The sequence below is a fragment of the Kogia breviceps genome, chromosome 18 (assembly GCF_026419965.1).
Source record: "Kogia breviceps isolate mKogBre1 chromosome 18, mKogBre1 haplotype 1, whole genome shotgun sequence".
In the NCBI taxonomy this organism is placed as follows: domain Eukaryota; kingdom Metazoa; phylum Chordata; class Mammalia; order Artiodactyla; family Physeteridae; genus Kogia; species Kogia breviceps.
In genome coordinates this window covers 12,086,238-12,102,723 of record NC_081327.1, presented here as the reverse complement: position 1 = coordinate 12,102,723, position 16,486 = coordinate 12,086,238, and the positions used below count along the sequence as shown (strand labels likewise).

The window sequence follows — 16,486 nt, the reverse complement described above, 5'->3', positions numbered from 1 at the left end:
CAGGGGTTTCTCGTTGTGTCTATTTTGTTCACTGTTGTATCCCCTGCACAGGGCCAGGTACATAGTACATGCTCAAGAAAGCTTTATCAGGTGGATCAGAGACAATATAGTCAGATGGTTAGGTGTGCAGGATTTGGAGGCAGTAAACTTTCCAATCACGGCTCTGCCATTTACTGCCTGCATGATGTTGCGCAAGTCCTTACCTCTCTGATCTTCAGTTTCCTTATCTAAAAAAAGAGGGTACACAAGGCCTCTTGCCTTCTGAGATGGCCCACACTCTGTCTGTGGAGTGTCTCTAAGTAAATCCACTTCTTACTTATCCAAAAATAAATAAGAGGGTGCACACACCACACACATCTGTTGCAGAGTATAGATGTAATCATGCTTACTAAGTCCATTTTGTGAGTGCTATGTGCCAGGGGCTGAGCTGCACACTCTCTATTCATGCATCAGGGAGGGTTTGTGAACACAGTGCCTGGTGTGTGGGAAGCCCTCAGTACCCAGGAGTCGTGATGACTGAGATAGATAAGTGTGGCTAGGCCACTGGGTGATTCTGGCCTGTGATTCTCTGGTGGCTCTGTCCTTGCTGCCTCCCACCCTGTCTGCCCAGATCCATTCCCCTCCCTCCTGCTCTGTTTCTATTTCTGTCTTTCTCTCCTCCTCCCCAGGCCTCAGGAGGCCCCTGGCTGGCATTAGGCCTTCTTCCTTCTTCCCCAGGATTGGGAAAGAGTTTTCACTGCAGGGCCCACCGGCCAAAACAACTTCCCTTCCCCAGCCACAGCCCACACCCTCACCTGAGAAACTCCCCTCCCCACACCAAGCCCTGTGCCCTAAGCAGACCCCTTCTCTACTACCTAAGAGCCCTCAGATTCCAGACAGCATGACCAATGAGCCCTTTCCCTCATCCCCTCCCCCACCAGGCTGGCTTTGGATACCCACGCTCAGCTAACTAAGGTCCTTGGGGTCATTCCCCAGCCTCCAGACACAGACATCAGAGGCTACATTTGGTAGTGGTGAGGAACAGATACTGAGGTCAAACTGCCAGCTCTCCAGTTTCTTCACCAGGGGAGCCTCAGGCACGTGACTTCACCACTCTCGGGTGCAGATTCCTGTCTGTAAAATGGGGCCAAATCCATCTGCTTCCAACAGCCGTCCGACCTTGGAGAGATGAGCTGTGCTTAGCACAATGCCTATGTGTAGAATAAACATTTCCTAGCTGCTCAGCACTAAAGACTCAGAAGCCTGCCTGCCTTTTTAAATCCCAATTTTGTCACCTTCTGGTTATGTGACCTGGAGCAAGTTACTTTACTTCTGGGCCTCAATTTACTCATCTATAAAATGGGATAATGGTACTGACGTCCTAGGGCTGTTGTGAGGATTAAATGAATTAAGTGCTTGGCACACAGCAAGCACTCACTAAACCTTAGCTATTGTTTGTGCCTTTGGGGTTTCGTTTGTTTGTTTTGTTTTTGACATATTATTCCCCACCTCTAAGTCTCTCAGAGGGTAGGAAACTGTCTGCAAATCTCCCCGGGCCCAGTTAGCTTGTCCTACCTTCAGTCTCACTTAAGAGCCCTTATGCTGTAATCTAGGTCACCCTCCCTTCTCAACCTCCCCAAGACACATGGACACACACAGAGGTCAGCAGAGTGGCCTCAGACACAGAAAAATGTTTAATTCTCCTGCGGCGGAGGGTCCCGGCTCCGGTAGGGAGGGGGATTTGGTTTGGGATTTTGTTCATGTGGGGATTTATTTGGGGGTTAAGAGGAAGGAATAGGGGAGAGTCTGGTCCTTCCAATGGGACCTGCCCGGGAGAATGTGTACTGGGGAGATATAATCTGGAGAGACAACGAGGCCGGATGCAATATGGGAGTGCAGAGGGAGAAGAGATGACGGGACAGAGAAATGAGAAACAAACAGGGAAGGACATAAGACAGAGACGACAGAAGGCGGAACAAAGACAAACGAAGGGAACAGAGAAAGGGGCACCCCAAGCCAGACCCGACGGGACCAGGGAATTGAATGGGGTGGGGGTGGGGGCTTTGGAGGCCGCCGCGGGACAGAATAGGATCTAGTCCAGCCAGATACAAGAAATGGGTCCCTTGCCCCTGCCCCGGGTCCCGGGCAGGGGGAGGGGACTCGTGTCTCAGTGCTGCAGTGTCGGGGGGGCCCTGCCCCTCCCCGCGCTTCGCTGTGTAAGGCACCGGCTCCAGCGAGGTCCGCGAGCGCGCGGGGGGAGGGGCAGGAGGGGGGCTTAAAGTCCGTTGGGGAGAGGAGCTCGACGGCCCGCCCTCAAGCCCCCCAGAGCGTGGGGGCGTGACTTCGAGCCGCAGCCCAGGCCGCCCACCCTCTCCAGGGAGGAGAAGAGCACGCCTCCCCTGCAGTCCGACGTCGTGGCTCGGCGCTTTGTCCCCCGAGTCCTGCCCCGGCGTCCGGGCGGCTGGGCTTTTGTCCGCGGCACCCAGGCGTCCCGGCGCCCGCCAGCCGCTCACACGGTACTCTCCAGCATCCACTCGGTGCTGGTAAAGGCCAGGCGCGCCCTGGCGGAACCCAGCCCCAGGTCTCCGTCCTCCCCGGCCGCGCCCCCTCCGGCCCCGTCCAGGTGCGGCGTGGACCGGTGGCGCTTTGTCCGCCGGGCGCGGCGCGGGTAACTGTGGCTCTGGAAGAGCGCCCCGTAGTCCCCGTCAAATGAATAGCGCTGCTGCGGCCTCGGCCGGGCCGGGGCTCCCCCAGGAACCAGAGCTAAAGTGGGGGGCGCCGAAGCCATCGGTCCCAGGGCCCCAGAACGGCTCCTCCGAGGGCCCGCCGCGGCCCGGGACTCCTCCCCGGAGGTTTCCTCGGACGGCAGCAGGCACAGCGAGGTGGCTGAGCCGCCCAGGGAGCGTCCAAGGACCGCCTCCGGTTCCGCGGAAGCCGTGTCGGCCGCCACGGCCTTTGCCTCGACGGCCACCGCCGCAGCAGCCGGGGTCGGCACCTCGCGCAGCGCCTCGTAGCGGTCTTGCGCCGGCGGGGGCGGGGCCTGCGTTGCGCCTGCGCCGTTGGTCTGAGAGCACACGTGACTGACCCGCGGAGGCGACCTGGAGGTGCCCTTGACTCGGCGGCCATCCCCATCGCCGTACACCTTGTAGCGGATCATGAGCAGAACTATGAAAACGAGGACGGAGGCGACAATGACACCCCCGATGGCGATGATCATGGTGCCGCCCAAGAAATGGGCCCTCAGTGGGCGGCAGGGCGCGGGATCCCCCGCCGTGGTAAACTGCACGCAGCCCACCACTCGGGTGGCGGGCAGCGCCGTGGCCCCATCGTCGTAGACGGCCAGCACGCACAGGTCGTAGGCGCGGCCCGCTGCCAGATCATTCACCAGGAAGGTCTGGCTGGTGGATGGGATCATCCTGCGGGAGGGGGCGGGATCAGCGCGGGGTTAGCTCCACTCTGAACCACGATGCTTCAGTTGCATGTCCCACCCGGGGGGACCAAACGATACATCCCTACCAGTGTCTCACTCTACTGGGACAACAGCCGCCATTCAAGCAACAAATTCTCACCCTCTCAGGACCTTTGATACAGCCCATACCTCACCCTCAGACCCACCTCCTGTCCGTGTCTCATCACCTACTAGGATAATTTTAGCCATTCATCTACCCTCATCTACATATCCTGGCCCCTGCCAGGGAGGAATGCTACAGTTTTTATGCCCTGCCCTCAAGGGGCATGCTCCCTAGCAGTGTCTCATTCCTACTAGGACAAATGCCATTGAAGCATTCTTATCTACATATTCCCACCTTTAAGGGGATGGATGCTACAGGCCACGCCCCCTTACCTGGATGCCCCACCCTCACTCAAGTGGACAATGAGGTCACCTCACACCCCGTCTTACTCCTACTGGGGCAATGGGTGCTCTTCTAGTTCTTCTCTTCTACACATTCCTGTCCTTTCAGGGAAACCATGATACAGACCACTCCCCCTCATCTGTACATCCTTGGGTATACACATCTCGTAGCTGCATCTATCTTCTGGGACAATTGCCAAGCCCCTCAACTACATATTTCCGCCTCCTCAGGGGCCAGGGCTAAAGGCCACTTCCCTTCTGATTGACAGGTGCCTTCCAAGACACACCCCACAACGGTCCACTGGAGATGGTTCCCCTACTGTGCCTAGGACCATGTCCACTCCTTGCATGTCCTGCACTGTGTCCGGGTAACAAAGGCAACCACTCTGTGCATGCCCTGCCCCTATACTGCCTGAAGTCACTAAATCATGCCCCCCAGTAAGTTCCATCCATAACTGGGGCAAATGTAGCCAAGAAAGCATGCTCCTTTCTTGCTGTGGGGCCCTGCCCTCAAATGAGCAGCAGTGTAGAGAAGTGGTTAAGCTGACAAAGTCTGAGAGCCACGATGCCAGGGTTTGAGTTCTCTTCTGCTCCTTGCTAGCTCTGTGACCTCAGGCAAGTTTCTTAACCTCTCTGTGTCTCATTTCCCCCAAATGGGGGTATTAACAATTCCTACTCCATAGAGATGGCGTGAAGTATGATGAGTTAACATACCCACAGCCTGGCACTTAATAATTTCATTAACAGCTTGCGTCCCACACGATGCTGGCCAGTAACCCTTGCTGTGGCTCACACTCTCCTGCCAGTGTGCTCCTCCGCATCTGTAAGACCTTTCCCACTAGGCCTTGCCCCTCTTCTGTTGGGCACATCCCTTCCATGTCCAGCCTCGGCTAACCTGGGACTGCCACATCCATATAGATTTGCATGCACTCAATCTTGCAAGCCCTCCTTTCCCACAAAGCTCTTAGTGGGTCACCAGAGACAAGAACCGCCTCTTCATGTGCGTGGGGACTAGGCTGCAGGGGCGCCACCTCCTCTAAAGGCCATGCCCTCATCTCTACAGGCCACCTTCTGGTCCTAAAACCCACCTCAGTTCCTCCACCTCTAGAAGGTTCCACCACCACCAACAGCCATCCTCCCACCGAAAGAATTCCAGTAAGGCCCTCACCACCTCATAAAGGCCCACCTCTCCGACTCTCCCCCTGCCTTCCATTTCACAGACCACTGCCCCCCCCCACCCCATCCAACCTTGGGCCCATGGCTGTAAGTCTTCCTCTCTCATCATCCTTTCTCAAAGGGCCTTGGATTCCTTTTGCTCCTTCCCCCAAAATAACCAGTTGCTAGGGACTCCCCCCTTTTCAAGGACAGAGGCTGGCTCCTTAAGAAAGCTTGAGCCCATGTGTCTCTAATTGGCTATAAGACCCAAGCAAGCAGCAGAGCAGGCTTCTGGTTGGTTGTCACCTCCACCGGCAGTGAGGAAGTTAACCCCTGCAGTGCTGTAGCACAGGCGCCTGCAATGGGGGACAGAGGATTGGAACTGTGGCCCTACAGGGAACAGAAGAGTCCCAGGGTCTGTTGCCCAGCTGGAGACAGAGGGCCGTCAACGTCGGCATACATGCAGAGTCTGGGGACCTGTAAACCTCCCTCCACTCCATCATGTACTGACCATGGGTTAGAGAGAGAAGGAAAAGAGACAGAGGTGGGGAATCACAGAAACCAATAGCTGTTTACAGAAATGTATTATCCATCTCCCCTAATCCCTGCCTGGCAAACAGCAGGTGCTCGATAAACATGTGTTCAATGTAAAAAGGGCAGAATTAAGAGATAGAAGGGTAAGAACTGGAATCCTGGCTCTGCCTCTTTCTGTGTGACCTTGAGCAGGTGACTTCCCCCGACTGAGCCTCACTATCCTTGTCTGTAAAATGGGAGGGGGATCATGGCTGCCTCACAGCAGAGTTGGGAAGGTCGAATGGAGGAGAATCCTTGGTAGTACGTTATAAAAGGTTTTGTTTTGTTCGTTTGTTTGCCCTAATGTTTGTAAGACTGGGCCAGTGTTTGATCCATCTCGGTAGGCCCGGGCCCAGCATGGAAACTGGCATGCAGTAGGCATTTACTCAGTGTTTGGTGACCAGATTCAAAAAGAGAGGAAAATGAGGATGACAGAGACAAGAGAAAAGGGAGGCACCTACTCATTCAACCAACAATGGGAAAGTGCCTACTGTGTGCCAGGACCGTGGCCAAGAGAACACTGGGCAAGGTGAAGATGGAGAACAAGAGGCAGACTTCTCAGTGCAGGTCTGAGCACCCCCAAGATCTGGGGTTGCCCGTGGGTGGGGAAATGGCTCCACCCCCTCTGGTGCCGCCAAGTGAAGTCAAACACAGGATTAAGCATTCAGCGGGCACTCTACAGTGTGCCCAAGGGAGGCAGAGCCAGGACGAAGGAGAGACGTCCACAGAGTCCACAACCACCTATCAAACTCTCCCACTGTGTGCCAGGTCTGTGGCTGTGAGCCACACTCAAAAACTACCCGTTGGAGAGGCAACGCGAGGCCAAGGCTGTTCATTCATCGTGTACTGCCTCCTCCCTCTGGGCTGTGAGCTCCCTGAGGGCAGGGACTGCTCTGTTGGTCTCCCTGTGTCCCCCGCACCCAGCTCAGGGCCTAGCAGAGAGCAAGGGCTTAGTGCCTCATGAGGACAGGAGGGAGAGAAGGTACAGACAGAGACACGGCGAGGACAAGAGAAAAACAGATGATGGGGGAAAGTAACTCTTTAACATCTGTCTGCACCATACGCGTCTGTCCTCACCGGGGCAACGGCTTCTAACCCAAAGGATGGTGGAAATAATTGGTATTTATATCTTCTTCTCATACTTTTCTGTTTCTATAATGTACCCAATGTGTTGATACAGTAGCACTGGTACATAATTTCCAAATATAAGTGTAACTGTAAATATATATGTGTGAGTATATTTCATGCTCTAGAATGTCTAACTGACAAGGCAGACAATCGGACACCTTTGGCGAGCAGTGACGTAGACCACAAGCCCCATGAGAGCAGGGATCATCCTGGCACATTCACAGCGATAACTCCAGTGCCCAGCCCCGGTCTGGCTCATGTGGGTGCTAAACGAAGATATGCAAAATGCGTGAAACACAAAGACAGTGAGACAGAAAGAGAGAGAGAAGGAAATATGGCAAATGAGAGCTGGAGACCACTCTACGTACCCATCTAGAACCCCAGCTGAGCAAGAAGGCCTAGTGAGCCGGCAGATGGGAGGGAGGGCCCCTGGGGTGGGAGGAGGTCCTGGGACTGCAGCACCCACCTGTAGACAAGGGAGTCATCCGCGGAGCTGTTGTACTGGACCTGGTACATGCGGATGCCAGGCACGGGCCTCTGGGCTGGCCAGCGGATGAGCACGGAGCTGGAGGTGAGCTCGGCAGCCACAAGCCGGCGCTCAGCCCCAGATTCATTGGCACCAGGTCGGCCGGGCGTGGCGATGTCCGAGGAGCCAGGCTCGGTGAGAGGTGGTGGGGCGGCCGGTGGGGGCGCCATCAGAGGCAGAGGCACCACGCACACCTCCACCGGCGCCGTGGCTTCCCCGGCGGCGTTGGAGGCGATGCACGTGAACGTGCCACTGTCCCGCAAGGTGGTGATGGTTACATCCAGTGTCCCATCCCCCCGGACCCGGGTCCGGCTCGAGTTCCCCAGCAACCGCCCATCAGGTGCCACCCAATGCACCACCGGCTCAGGGTCTCCTACCGCGCGGCACCGCAGGCTGACCGCCTGGCCCTCCACCACCAGGGCCCGGCCGCCTGCCTGCCGAGTGATCAGTGGAGGTTCACACAGGAACTCCTCCTCGGGAATGGACCAGAAGTAGCGGTCGGTGAGGTGCTCAGGGGTGGCGCACGTCTCCAGGTCATCCTCCCTCGTCAGCCGCCGCAGCCAGAGCAGCTCGCAGTTGCAGTGCAGGGGGTTGCCGCCGAAGCTGACCGTGAGCGGCGTGGGTGGCTTTGGCCCGGGGCCTTGGGACCTCAGGAAGAGCCCGTCAGGGGGCAGTTTATGCAGGCGGTTGGAGGTCATGTCCAGGCGAACCAGTTTGTGAAGCTGCACGAAGGTACCTTCGGCGATGTGGTCGATCAGGTTGTGGTCCAGCGTGAGGGTGTTCAGGTTCACCATCTGGCCTACGGCCTCCCACGGCAGGGCCTCCAAGTTGTTGTAGGACAGATCCAGGTCCTCCACGGTGGAGAGAAAGGCGTCGAAGGCGGCCGACTCCACCCGGCGGATCTGGTTGTTGCCGAGGATCAGGTGGCGGAGGTTGCCCAAGCCGCGGAGCTGGTCGCCCCGGACCTCCGCCAAGCGGTTGCTGTCGAGGTGCAGGGCGCGGAGGGCGCGGAGGTCTGCAAAGGCGCCGGCCGCCACCTGGCCGATGGTGTTCCGGGAGAGTGTGAGGTGCACCAGGCTGGTCATGTTGGCGAAGTCTCGGCGGCGGACGGCCGCGATGAAGTTGTCGGTGAGCCGGAGCTCCACCACGCGCCGGTCGATGGCCGGCGGCACAAAGAGCAAGCCGGTCTTGGCGCACAGCATGGTCAGCGTGGGCGCCACATTCTGGCAGATGCAGCGGCCGGGGCAGGGCTGGCCTCGAGATGCCCCCGCCCAGAGAAGCAGCAGAAAGGGCAGGGCAGCAGGCGGCAGCGAGAGGAGCGCCGAGGAGAAGGGGCCCGGAGCCATGGTGCAGGGGGAAGGTGGGAGGAGTGGGAGGTGAGATCTGCAAGGAAGGAGAAGGGTCACCCAGGCGTAGGGCTTGACCACCAGCCTGGCCACCCTGGGATTTCCTGCTAGGAGTCGGACCCAGATCCCTCCCTTCCTGACAAGCGGGTCCTTATAGGACAGTGACAAGACTGATCATCAGTTGGCATGCGCTTGTTAATAGATAACAGTATTTCCATTGCTGCTTGGTAAATTACCACTGCCCCACCTCTGAGTGTCCTACCCCCACCTCTGCCCCTCTTCTAGGAGCTCCCAGACCTCTTATAATCTCACAACCAGAGGGATGTCATCTGGCCCAGCCTGTGTCTTCCACTACCCATGATATATTTTGAAAAATCACTGCTGACTAGGGCTTAAAGTCATGGATTTCAAAGCCATACTCAAGGGGTTCAAATTCCAGCTCTGACACTTACTAGCTGTGTGACCTCGGGCAAGTGTCTGAACCTCTCTGAATCTCGGTTTCTTCATCTGTAAAATGGAGATAAAAACAGGCCTTACCTCTGTGAGGATTAAATGGATTAATGAGCATGGTATACTCAGAACAGTGCCCAGCACATAAAATGTGTTCAATACATATAAGGGGATAATTATTATTATCATCCTGTCCAATATGTGCCAGAGATAGAAATGTGCACTATTATTAAGAGCAAGGGCTTTGAGATCAAATAGACTCAGGTTCAAGTCGTGGGTTCCCCAACTTGCTAGCTCTGTGACCCCAAACCAATGATTTTCCCTAACTAGGCCATAATTTCCCGATTTGTAAAATGGTCTGATAATTGTACTATCTTCATTGGGTTGCTGCAAGAGTTCAGTGAACTCATTCATAGGGGTCACTGAGCATGGGGCCTGGCACACAGTAAGTGTTCAGTAAATGTTAAGGGTAATACACCCCCCCACCAACCTCTGGCTGTAGCAGAGGGGGTCTGAAGGTGGGAGAGGCTGAGAAAAACACATCATTCTCCCTGCTCAGTCTTGAGAAGTCTTTCTATGAGCCTGGTTTCATCCTGGGCTCTGCTGAGCTCCCACGCAAGGGGCAGACTTTCATGCTCATATTAATGGGCACCACACAAGGCCCCATATATGCCTACACACACACACACACTCACACACACTCACTCACACTCACTCACACACACACACTCACACACAATCACTCACACACACACTCACACACAATCACTCACACACACACAATCACTCACACACACACACTCACACACAATCACTCACACACACACACACACACTCACACACAATCACTCACACTCACACACACACACACACACACAATCAGGCTGTGCCTCTGCTCCAGGCAAAACCTTCCGGCAGGGATTCCCCCTGCGGCAGCTGCAGCCCACGACATGTCAGCTCCCATCACAACACAGGGTGGGTGGGGGGTGAAGAGAAAAGGATGGGAAAGGGGGGTCCCTGAAACTGTTTTCACCCCACCCCATGCCCCAGTCCCTGCTGGCCCACCTCCCAGGAATCTGCATTTGGGGCCTGTGGCCTGATGTGGCCTTGATCCTTCAGCCCATGGGGAGGGGGGACTGTGGACACAGAGGAGGGACCAAGAGACAGAGAGGGACAAGGGGGAGGGAGAGATGGACTCGTAGTTACAGAGAAACAGATTCAGAGAGAGAGACAGAGACAACAAGAGAAATAATCTGAAAGAAAGGTGAAAAGACAGTAAGACTGAAGCAAAGAGAGACAGAAAAACTGGGTGGAGGAGACACACACAGAAAAGAGAGACTGAGACACAGAGATGGAGAGGGGGAGAGACAGGAAGAGAAACTAGGAGTGTTATAGAGACAGATAAAGACGGGAAGAAAGAGAGAGACTGAGGGAGACAGTGATGGGGCTGAAGAGAGAAAAAGGCAAAGTCAGGGCATCCCACCATCTCTGAGGCCCTCCACTAATTTGTCTCGCACTCCTTCCAGGACACTGCTCTACATCGGACAGAAAACCCTGGCCTGGGAGGTGGCGCTCCCAAGGTAGGAGGCCCAGCTCTGTACCTGCGTGGCAGTAGGGTCTCTAGGGCTCAGAACCACAATCTATGCAACGGGAAGTCCCACAGCTTGGGTGGGACTCAAGTTGAAACTGTACTAATAACACTGAAAATAGCTAACATTCATCGAGAGGCAAGTGCAGCCTTGCCCGACAGAATCTGGCCCCAACCTTTCCAGGTTCACACCCCAATTCCCTGCTGTGTGACTTTAATCAGGTGACTTCCTCTCTTTGTGCCTCACTGTGTTCATCTGTAAAACAAGGATGATAGCACCTGCCTCATAGGCTTATTGTGAGGATTAGATGAGATAATACACTGTAACATGCTTAGAGTAGTTGCTGACAGAGTAAACACTATATAAATGTTAGCTGTCTTAGCGTTAAATTATCGTTTTCTCTGGTTTTTTGTCAGCCACCAGCAGGTCTATCAGGAGATTTTCCCACGTACATGCACACACACACACACACACACACACACACACACACACACACACACAAAATGGTAAACCATATCCATGCCACTCTCCAAATGCAGGGTCATACCACGTCAGGAAACTCTTTTACATCCTTTACTGGTATGTGGAAACTTCCCTTTTCTGACCACTTGACTCAACCTGAAAGGGGATGCCTCCAGGTCTGAGACCGCCGCCTACCACCCATGCCATGGCTCTTTCGAGCCCTTACCCAAACACGATGTTCCTGACCTTGTCACTGCCCCCCAGCCTGGGGGGCACCTGGTCCCTGCCATACCCGCCACTGAAATCCATACAAGGCAGTGCTCCAGGCCTCCAGCTGGCTCAGAACAAGCCCAGTCACTCCACATCTCTCTCCCCAGCCTGTGGGACCCCCACTCACCTCTCTTCAGGGAATCAGGGCCTGGGCCAGTACCTGCAAAGGAACAAAACCACACTGTTAACATTCTTCTGGCTCCCCTCCAGAGACCTGCCTCAGAGACCATCTCAGCCAAGGAAGTCCCTGGTGTGATCACTCTCTCAGCTCTCCTGCTGCAGATTCTGCATAGTCTCAGATGGACCCAGGAAGTCATCTCTGGAAACCAAGGAGTCTGGGCCTAAGACTGTTCACCCTCTAAAACCCAAGAGTCTAGGACTTTTGTCCTTTGTCCTCTGGGGGCTCAAGAGGCTAAGAACCCCACCCTCCCCTTCCCTCAAATTCAAGAGTCCAAGTCTCAGTTCCTTCCTTTCTCAAGACACAGGACTCTGGCCCCCCAGCCCTCTTCTCCTTCAAACCCAGGATTCTAGGCTCCCAGCCTCCTCCTTCCAGAATCCACATCCCAGTCCCCCAACTTCAAAGACCTGAACAGTACCAGGAGCTGGGGGAGGACCAGAGATTCCCATCTTCACCATCACACCACTGTCACACCAAAACCCACATGGGCCCACAACCCACGACTGAACCCACATGGGCCCACAACCCACGACTCTCCATCTGGATTTCCATGGACACAGCAGCATGATCTGTGTGCCCCCTGCCCTCAATAGGCTCTTGGACCAAGATGTGGGCACACTTGTATCCATGGATCCCAGCATACCACAGGTCATGCCACATGGGCCCCAATTCACTGGGCCCATAAGTGGGGTCAGCCTTGTGTCAAGGACACAGGCACATGTGCGCATGTCATCCTGAATATATGTATTTGAACATACACAACCCCACCCCCAGAGACCAACGTGAACACAAAAATGGACTCACAGTATAGAAACATACCCTCAAGGTTGACACACCGACACACAACCACACATGCAATATTGCCTTTTCCCTTGTACACTCACACACAGATGCACACACACAACAGTGAAACCCACGTGTCCCCAGGTGCGTGCACCTATAACAGATCTACCCTTGCACACTCACCAACACACAGGGGCACACACATGTAACAGATGCTCACTCGCACAAAGATACACAGGTGTATGCTCTTAAATGCCCAAACACACTCATGCAACTTCACATATCCCCATGATGCATGGTCACAAAGCTGATACATTACTACACCAACAGATGCACAAATGCACACACTTGCGAATACACACCTCACACACATACACAGAACCACAACGTGCACAGACACTTACAAGGCTGATACATACTCAAACAAGCACACAGGTACAGAAAGATCCACCTTCGCACAGACACTCCAAGATGTTCACTCATAACAGACATGCTCACACAACTGCCCTGTGAGGGATTTACACACTTACAAATACACACAAAATATTGAACCACCGTGGCACAGTCAACGGATAAGCAGAGAATCCCACTTACACACAGTCATGGACACACATGCCTCCCAGCCCTGAGGCACCCCCGCCCCACCTACTTCCCAGGCCAAAGAAATCCTAACATCCCTCCCTCCCAGCACAACCCCTCCCCAGCCAGGTCAGAGTTCAGCAGGTCGAATCTTAGAAGGTTGGGGGCCTGAGTCGTAGAGCATTGGTCCAAGGCAATCCTCCCACCAGCAGCCCAAAGGTGCCTCAGCCTGGCTATCTGGATGCAGGCAACTCCGGCCCCATCTGCGGAGATCTGGCCGGTGGGGGATTGGGGTGGGATGGGTGGGAAAGGGCCGGGTCTGCGTCCCTCCCCTAGGGCCCATCTGTCCATCCCTCGGCCTCTCATCCCTCCATCTGTCCACCTACTGGCTGCCCATCCCCCCAACCCAGCCACCGGGAAGGGGAAGACATGGCCGTCTCCCCCAAGGACCGCCGAGGACCACCCGCCCCCGGAGTTGACATGGACCGAGGGAGCGGCAAACTCCCCTCCCCCAAACCCACATAGAGGCCTGGCCCCACGAGGCGCTGAGCCCCAGCGCCCCGCCGGGAACCTGACATGGACGCACAGACACACACCCTCGGAGACATACAACCCGCAGACACACACACACACACACACACACACACACGCACAAATGGACACCCAAGCGGGCACACCCGGCTACACAGACCCTGGGATGGACATCCAACCCAGACACAAACACCCAACGCAGCTAGCCGCGCGACCACACTAGCTGCGGGGGGGTGGGGTGTGGGACCCACACCTGGGCACACAACCCACGCACACACACAGGCACACAGCCCCTCCGATGGGTGCGCGACAGCCCCCCAGACACACAGCAGGAGGAGCAGCCACCCGGGGGACACACACGCACGGCAGGATACAGTATCTCGGCTCGACACCCTGCACACACCCGGATGGCCACACAAGCAGGGAGCCGCACACGCCGGCGCCGGGCACACAGAGGGCCGCGCGAGCGCACGCCGGGCCCGCCGCAGCGCCGCGGACAAACACTCACACGCTCGCACGCTCACACCGGCGCCCCCGCCCGCCGCCTCCCCGGCCGCTGCGGGCCGCACTCACCCAGTCAGAGGGGGGCCCCGGGCCCGGCCCCGCCGCCGCCGCCTCGCTCCGCGCCATGGTGGGGGGAGGGCCGGAGGAGGGGGCGCGGTGCCGCGGGGCCGCCTCCCTCCCGCCTCCCGGAGCTCCGCCCTCCGCACCGCCCGCCGCCGGAGCCCCGCCGCCAACACCGCCGCAAGCGGGGAGGGGACGCCGACCGGAGGGGCCGGGAGGGGTGGCCACACGCCCCCGACTCCCGCCCCTGGGCCCGCCGCAGACTCCTCTCCCCTGCGGAGCTGCCGGCCCGCCCCCAACCCCTCCCCAGTCCCACCTACAGCCCTGCCGGCTTCCCCGGAGACCACCAGACCACGCCCCGACTGACATGGGCAACCTTTGAAGCCCTAGTGGAGACCTCGGATCGTGTCCCAATACCCAGGGGAACTCCAGATCATGCCTTACCTCCTTTGAGAACCCAGACCATGTTCCTCAGCCATCCAGGACCACAAATCATGTCCTACTCTCCTTGGTGACCTCAGACTCTGCCACAAACCCATCAGGGACCTTAGTCTGTACCCCCAAATCTAAGGGGACCCCAGACCACATTCCAGCATCCAAGGGGATCCACAGCACTCCCATCAGGGACCTTAAGTTATACCCCAACATTCAGGTAGACCCCAGACCACACCCCATCATTCAGGGCCCCCAGATCACACCCCAACATCCTGAGAGGATTCAGACCATATGTCAACATCCAGGGAGACCCCAGATCGTGCCTTACTCCCTTTGGGGACCCAAACCATGTTCTACAGCCACTCAGGACCACAAACCATATCCCACTCCTTCCTGGGGACCCTCTATGTCCTTCTAACCTATCGACCTCAAACCATTCCCTGCCCCCCAATAGGAACTCCAGACCACGTCTAACATCTAGGAGGCCCAAATATGTCCCTTACCCCCATGGGAGACCCTAAACGTTCCTGATTACCCCCATTAGATCCCAGACCGTCCTCCCCTCCAAGGCACCCCTTGGTTTACAGAATGCCCAATATGCCCCAGATTCTTGATTATCCTCCCCACCAGTACTGCCCTCCTGAGGACCCAGCCTCCTCCCCATTCCTATTCTCTCTCTTGAACCCTGAAGACCCTTCCCCCTCCCTGTGACTTCTGTGGAGTCCAGAATGCCATGTTCCTTCCCTGTTCAGACCCCTTTGCCCAACTCCTATCGAATAGCTGACCCCCATCCCCTCTCCCACTGAGTATCTCAGGCCACTTTCCACCTCTTTTTGAGATATTCACTAGCCCCTAAACCCAGCAAGTCCTCCCCTCAAAATCTGTCTTATTGCAATTCCCCAGCTTCCTGGTGGCCCAAATCCCTCCCATTTTGAATCCCATTTGGATTCCAAGGTCTTCCCCTAAACCCCTTCCCTAAATTCTTCCTAGCCACATCATCACATGGAGCTTGCCCTGCCCCCCCGGGTCAAGGGCATCTCTGCAGAGCTTCCCTCTAGTGAACCTCCCTCTAGTGAAGCTCTAGTGAACCACTCACAACCATCAGATCCCCCTGGGGACACTCACAATCCCATCTCCCTAGTCTTTAGATTTCACCATCACCACCACCATTACCACCACCACCCAGGCACCATCCCAACCTCTCACCCTGGTATTTGGTGCTCCCTGCCAGGATGTGGAGGACCAGGACTGGGAGGACAGATGTGGGAGAATAATAACAGCAACAGCAAAAGTGGACACATGTCCAACACTACTATGTACCAGAGTGGATCTAAGGGCTTCACATATATGACTCCATTCATTCTTCACAGCAGCCAGATGAGGAAGTCGCATTATTATCCCCATTTTACAGATGAAGAAAATTGAGCCACAGAGAGGTTTAGTCACTTGCCTAAGGTCATACAGATGGTAAATGTCAGAACAAGGTGGAGGCGAAGGGGCAAGAGGGTGAGGGCAGGCCTGGGATGGACGGGAGTGGAAGGGGGCAGGGCAGTGAGAAGTTAATAATAAGAGAGACAAAGGTATACAGAGATGGAGAAACAAAGAGCCTGAGCCCAGGCAGAGACAGCCTCTCTCAGCATATCTGGCCCTGTGAGCTCTGGCCCCTGCCCACCTCTTGACCTCATCCCGGACCACGCTTTTCTTTTAGCCTCAATAATGAATTTTCTCTTCCTCCAACATAGCACCTCGTTCCAGCCCCTTGGCCTTTGCACTCTTTTCCCCTTCCATGGCTGATCCCATCTTTTCATTCAATTCTTAATTCAAATGTAATCTCTTCAGAGATCTCTTTCCCATGACCAATTTACATCCCCCCCACCACCAATTCTCCTGATGTCTGCAGATTACTTTGAAATACTTTAAAAATAAAAATGGATGAATGGATGGATAGATGGATGGCTATGTGATTAAAGCAAGTACAGTCAAAACATTATTGGTAGAGAATTCCCTGCCGGTCCAGTGACTAAGACTCCAAGCTTCCAGTGCAGGGGGCACGGGTTCAATCCCAGTCGGGGAACTAAGATCCCA

At 55.8% G+C, this 16,486-nt stretch overlaps 1 protein-coding gene across 10 annotated transcripts; it reads right to left on the bottom strand.

Annotated features, from left to right (window-relative positions):
• Positions 1–1,641: 1,641 nt before the first annotated feature.
• LRFN1 (leucine rich repeat and fibronectin type III domain containing 1) lies at positions 1,642–14,060 on the bottom strand. Of its 10 annotated transcripts, none has more exons than XM_059045804.2 (5): positions 13,976–14,060; positions 11,459–11,491; positions 9,013–9,067; positions 7,155–8,597; positions 1,642–3,395 (listed from the first exon to the last, which is right to left on the bottom strand). In XM_059045804.2, the coding sequence occupies exons 4-5, from the start codon at positions 8,558–8,560 to the stop codon at positions 2,489–2,491; spliced, it is 2,313 nt and encodes a 770-aa protein (XP_058901787.1). In that variant the 5' UTR covers positions 8,561–8,597; positions 9,013–9,067; positions 11,459–11,491; positions 13,976–14,060; the 3' UTR covers positions 1,642–2,488. The 10 variants fall into 10 exon arrangements, with proteins under 10 accessions (XP_058901787.1, XP_058901788.1, XP_066874463.1 ...); XM_059045805.2 differs by lacking the exon at positions 13,976–14,060 and adding an exon at positions 13,806–13,896; XM_067018362.1 differs by lacking the exon at positions 13,976–14,060 and adding an exon at positions 13,767–13,785.
• Positions 14,061–16,486: the final 2,426 nt, after the last annotated feature.

What these genes read in the sequence shown, in the direction of transcription:
- LRFN1 (XM_059045804.2), bottom strand. Translation starts at nt 8,560, where the DNA reads ATGGCTCCGGGCCCCTTCTCCTCGGCGCTCCTCTCGCTGCCGCCTGCT. An exon ending in GATGACTCCCTTGTCTACAG is followed by an intron (nt 3,396 to 7,154) that starts GTGGGTGCTGCA and finishes CCCCTCCCGCAG; the next exon opens with GATGATCCCATCCACCAGCC.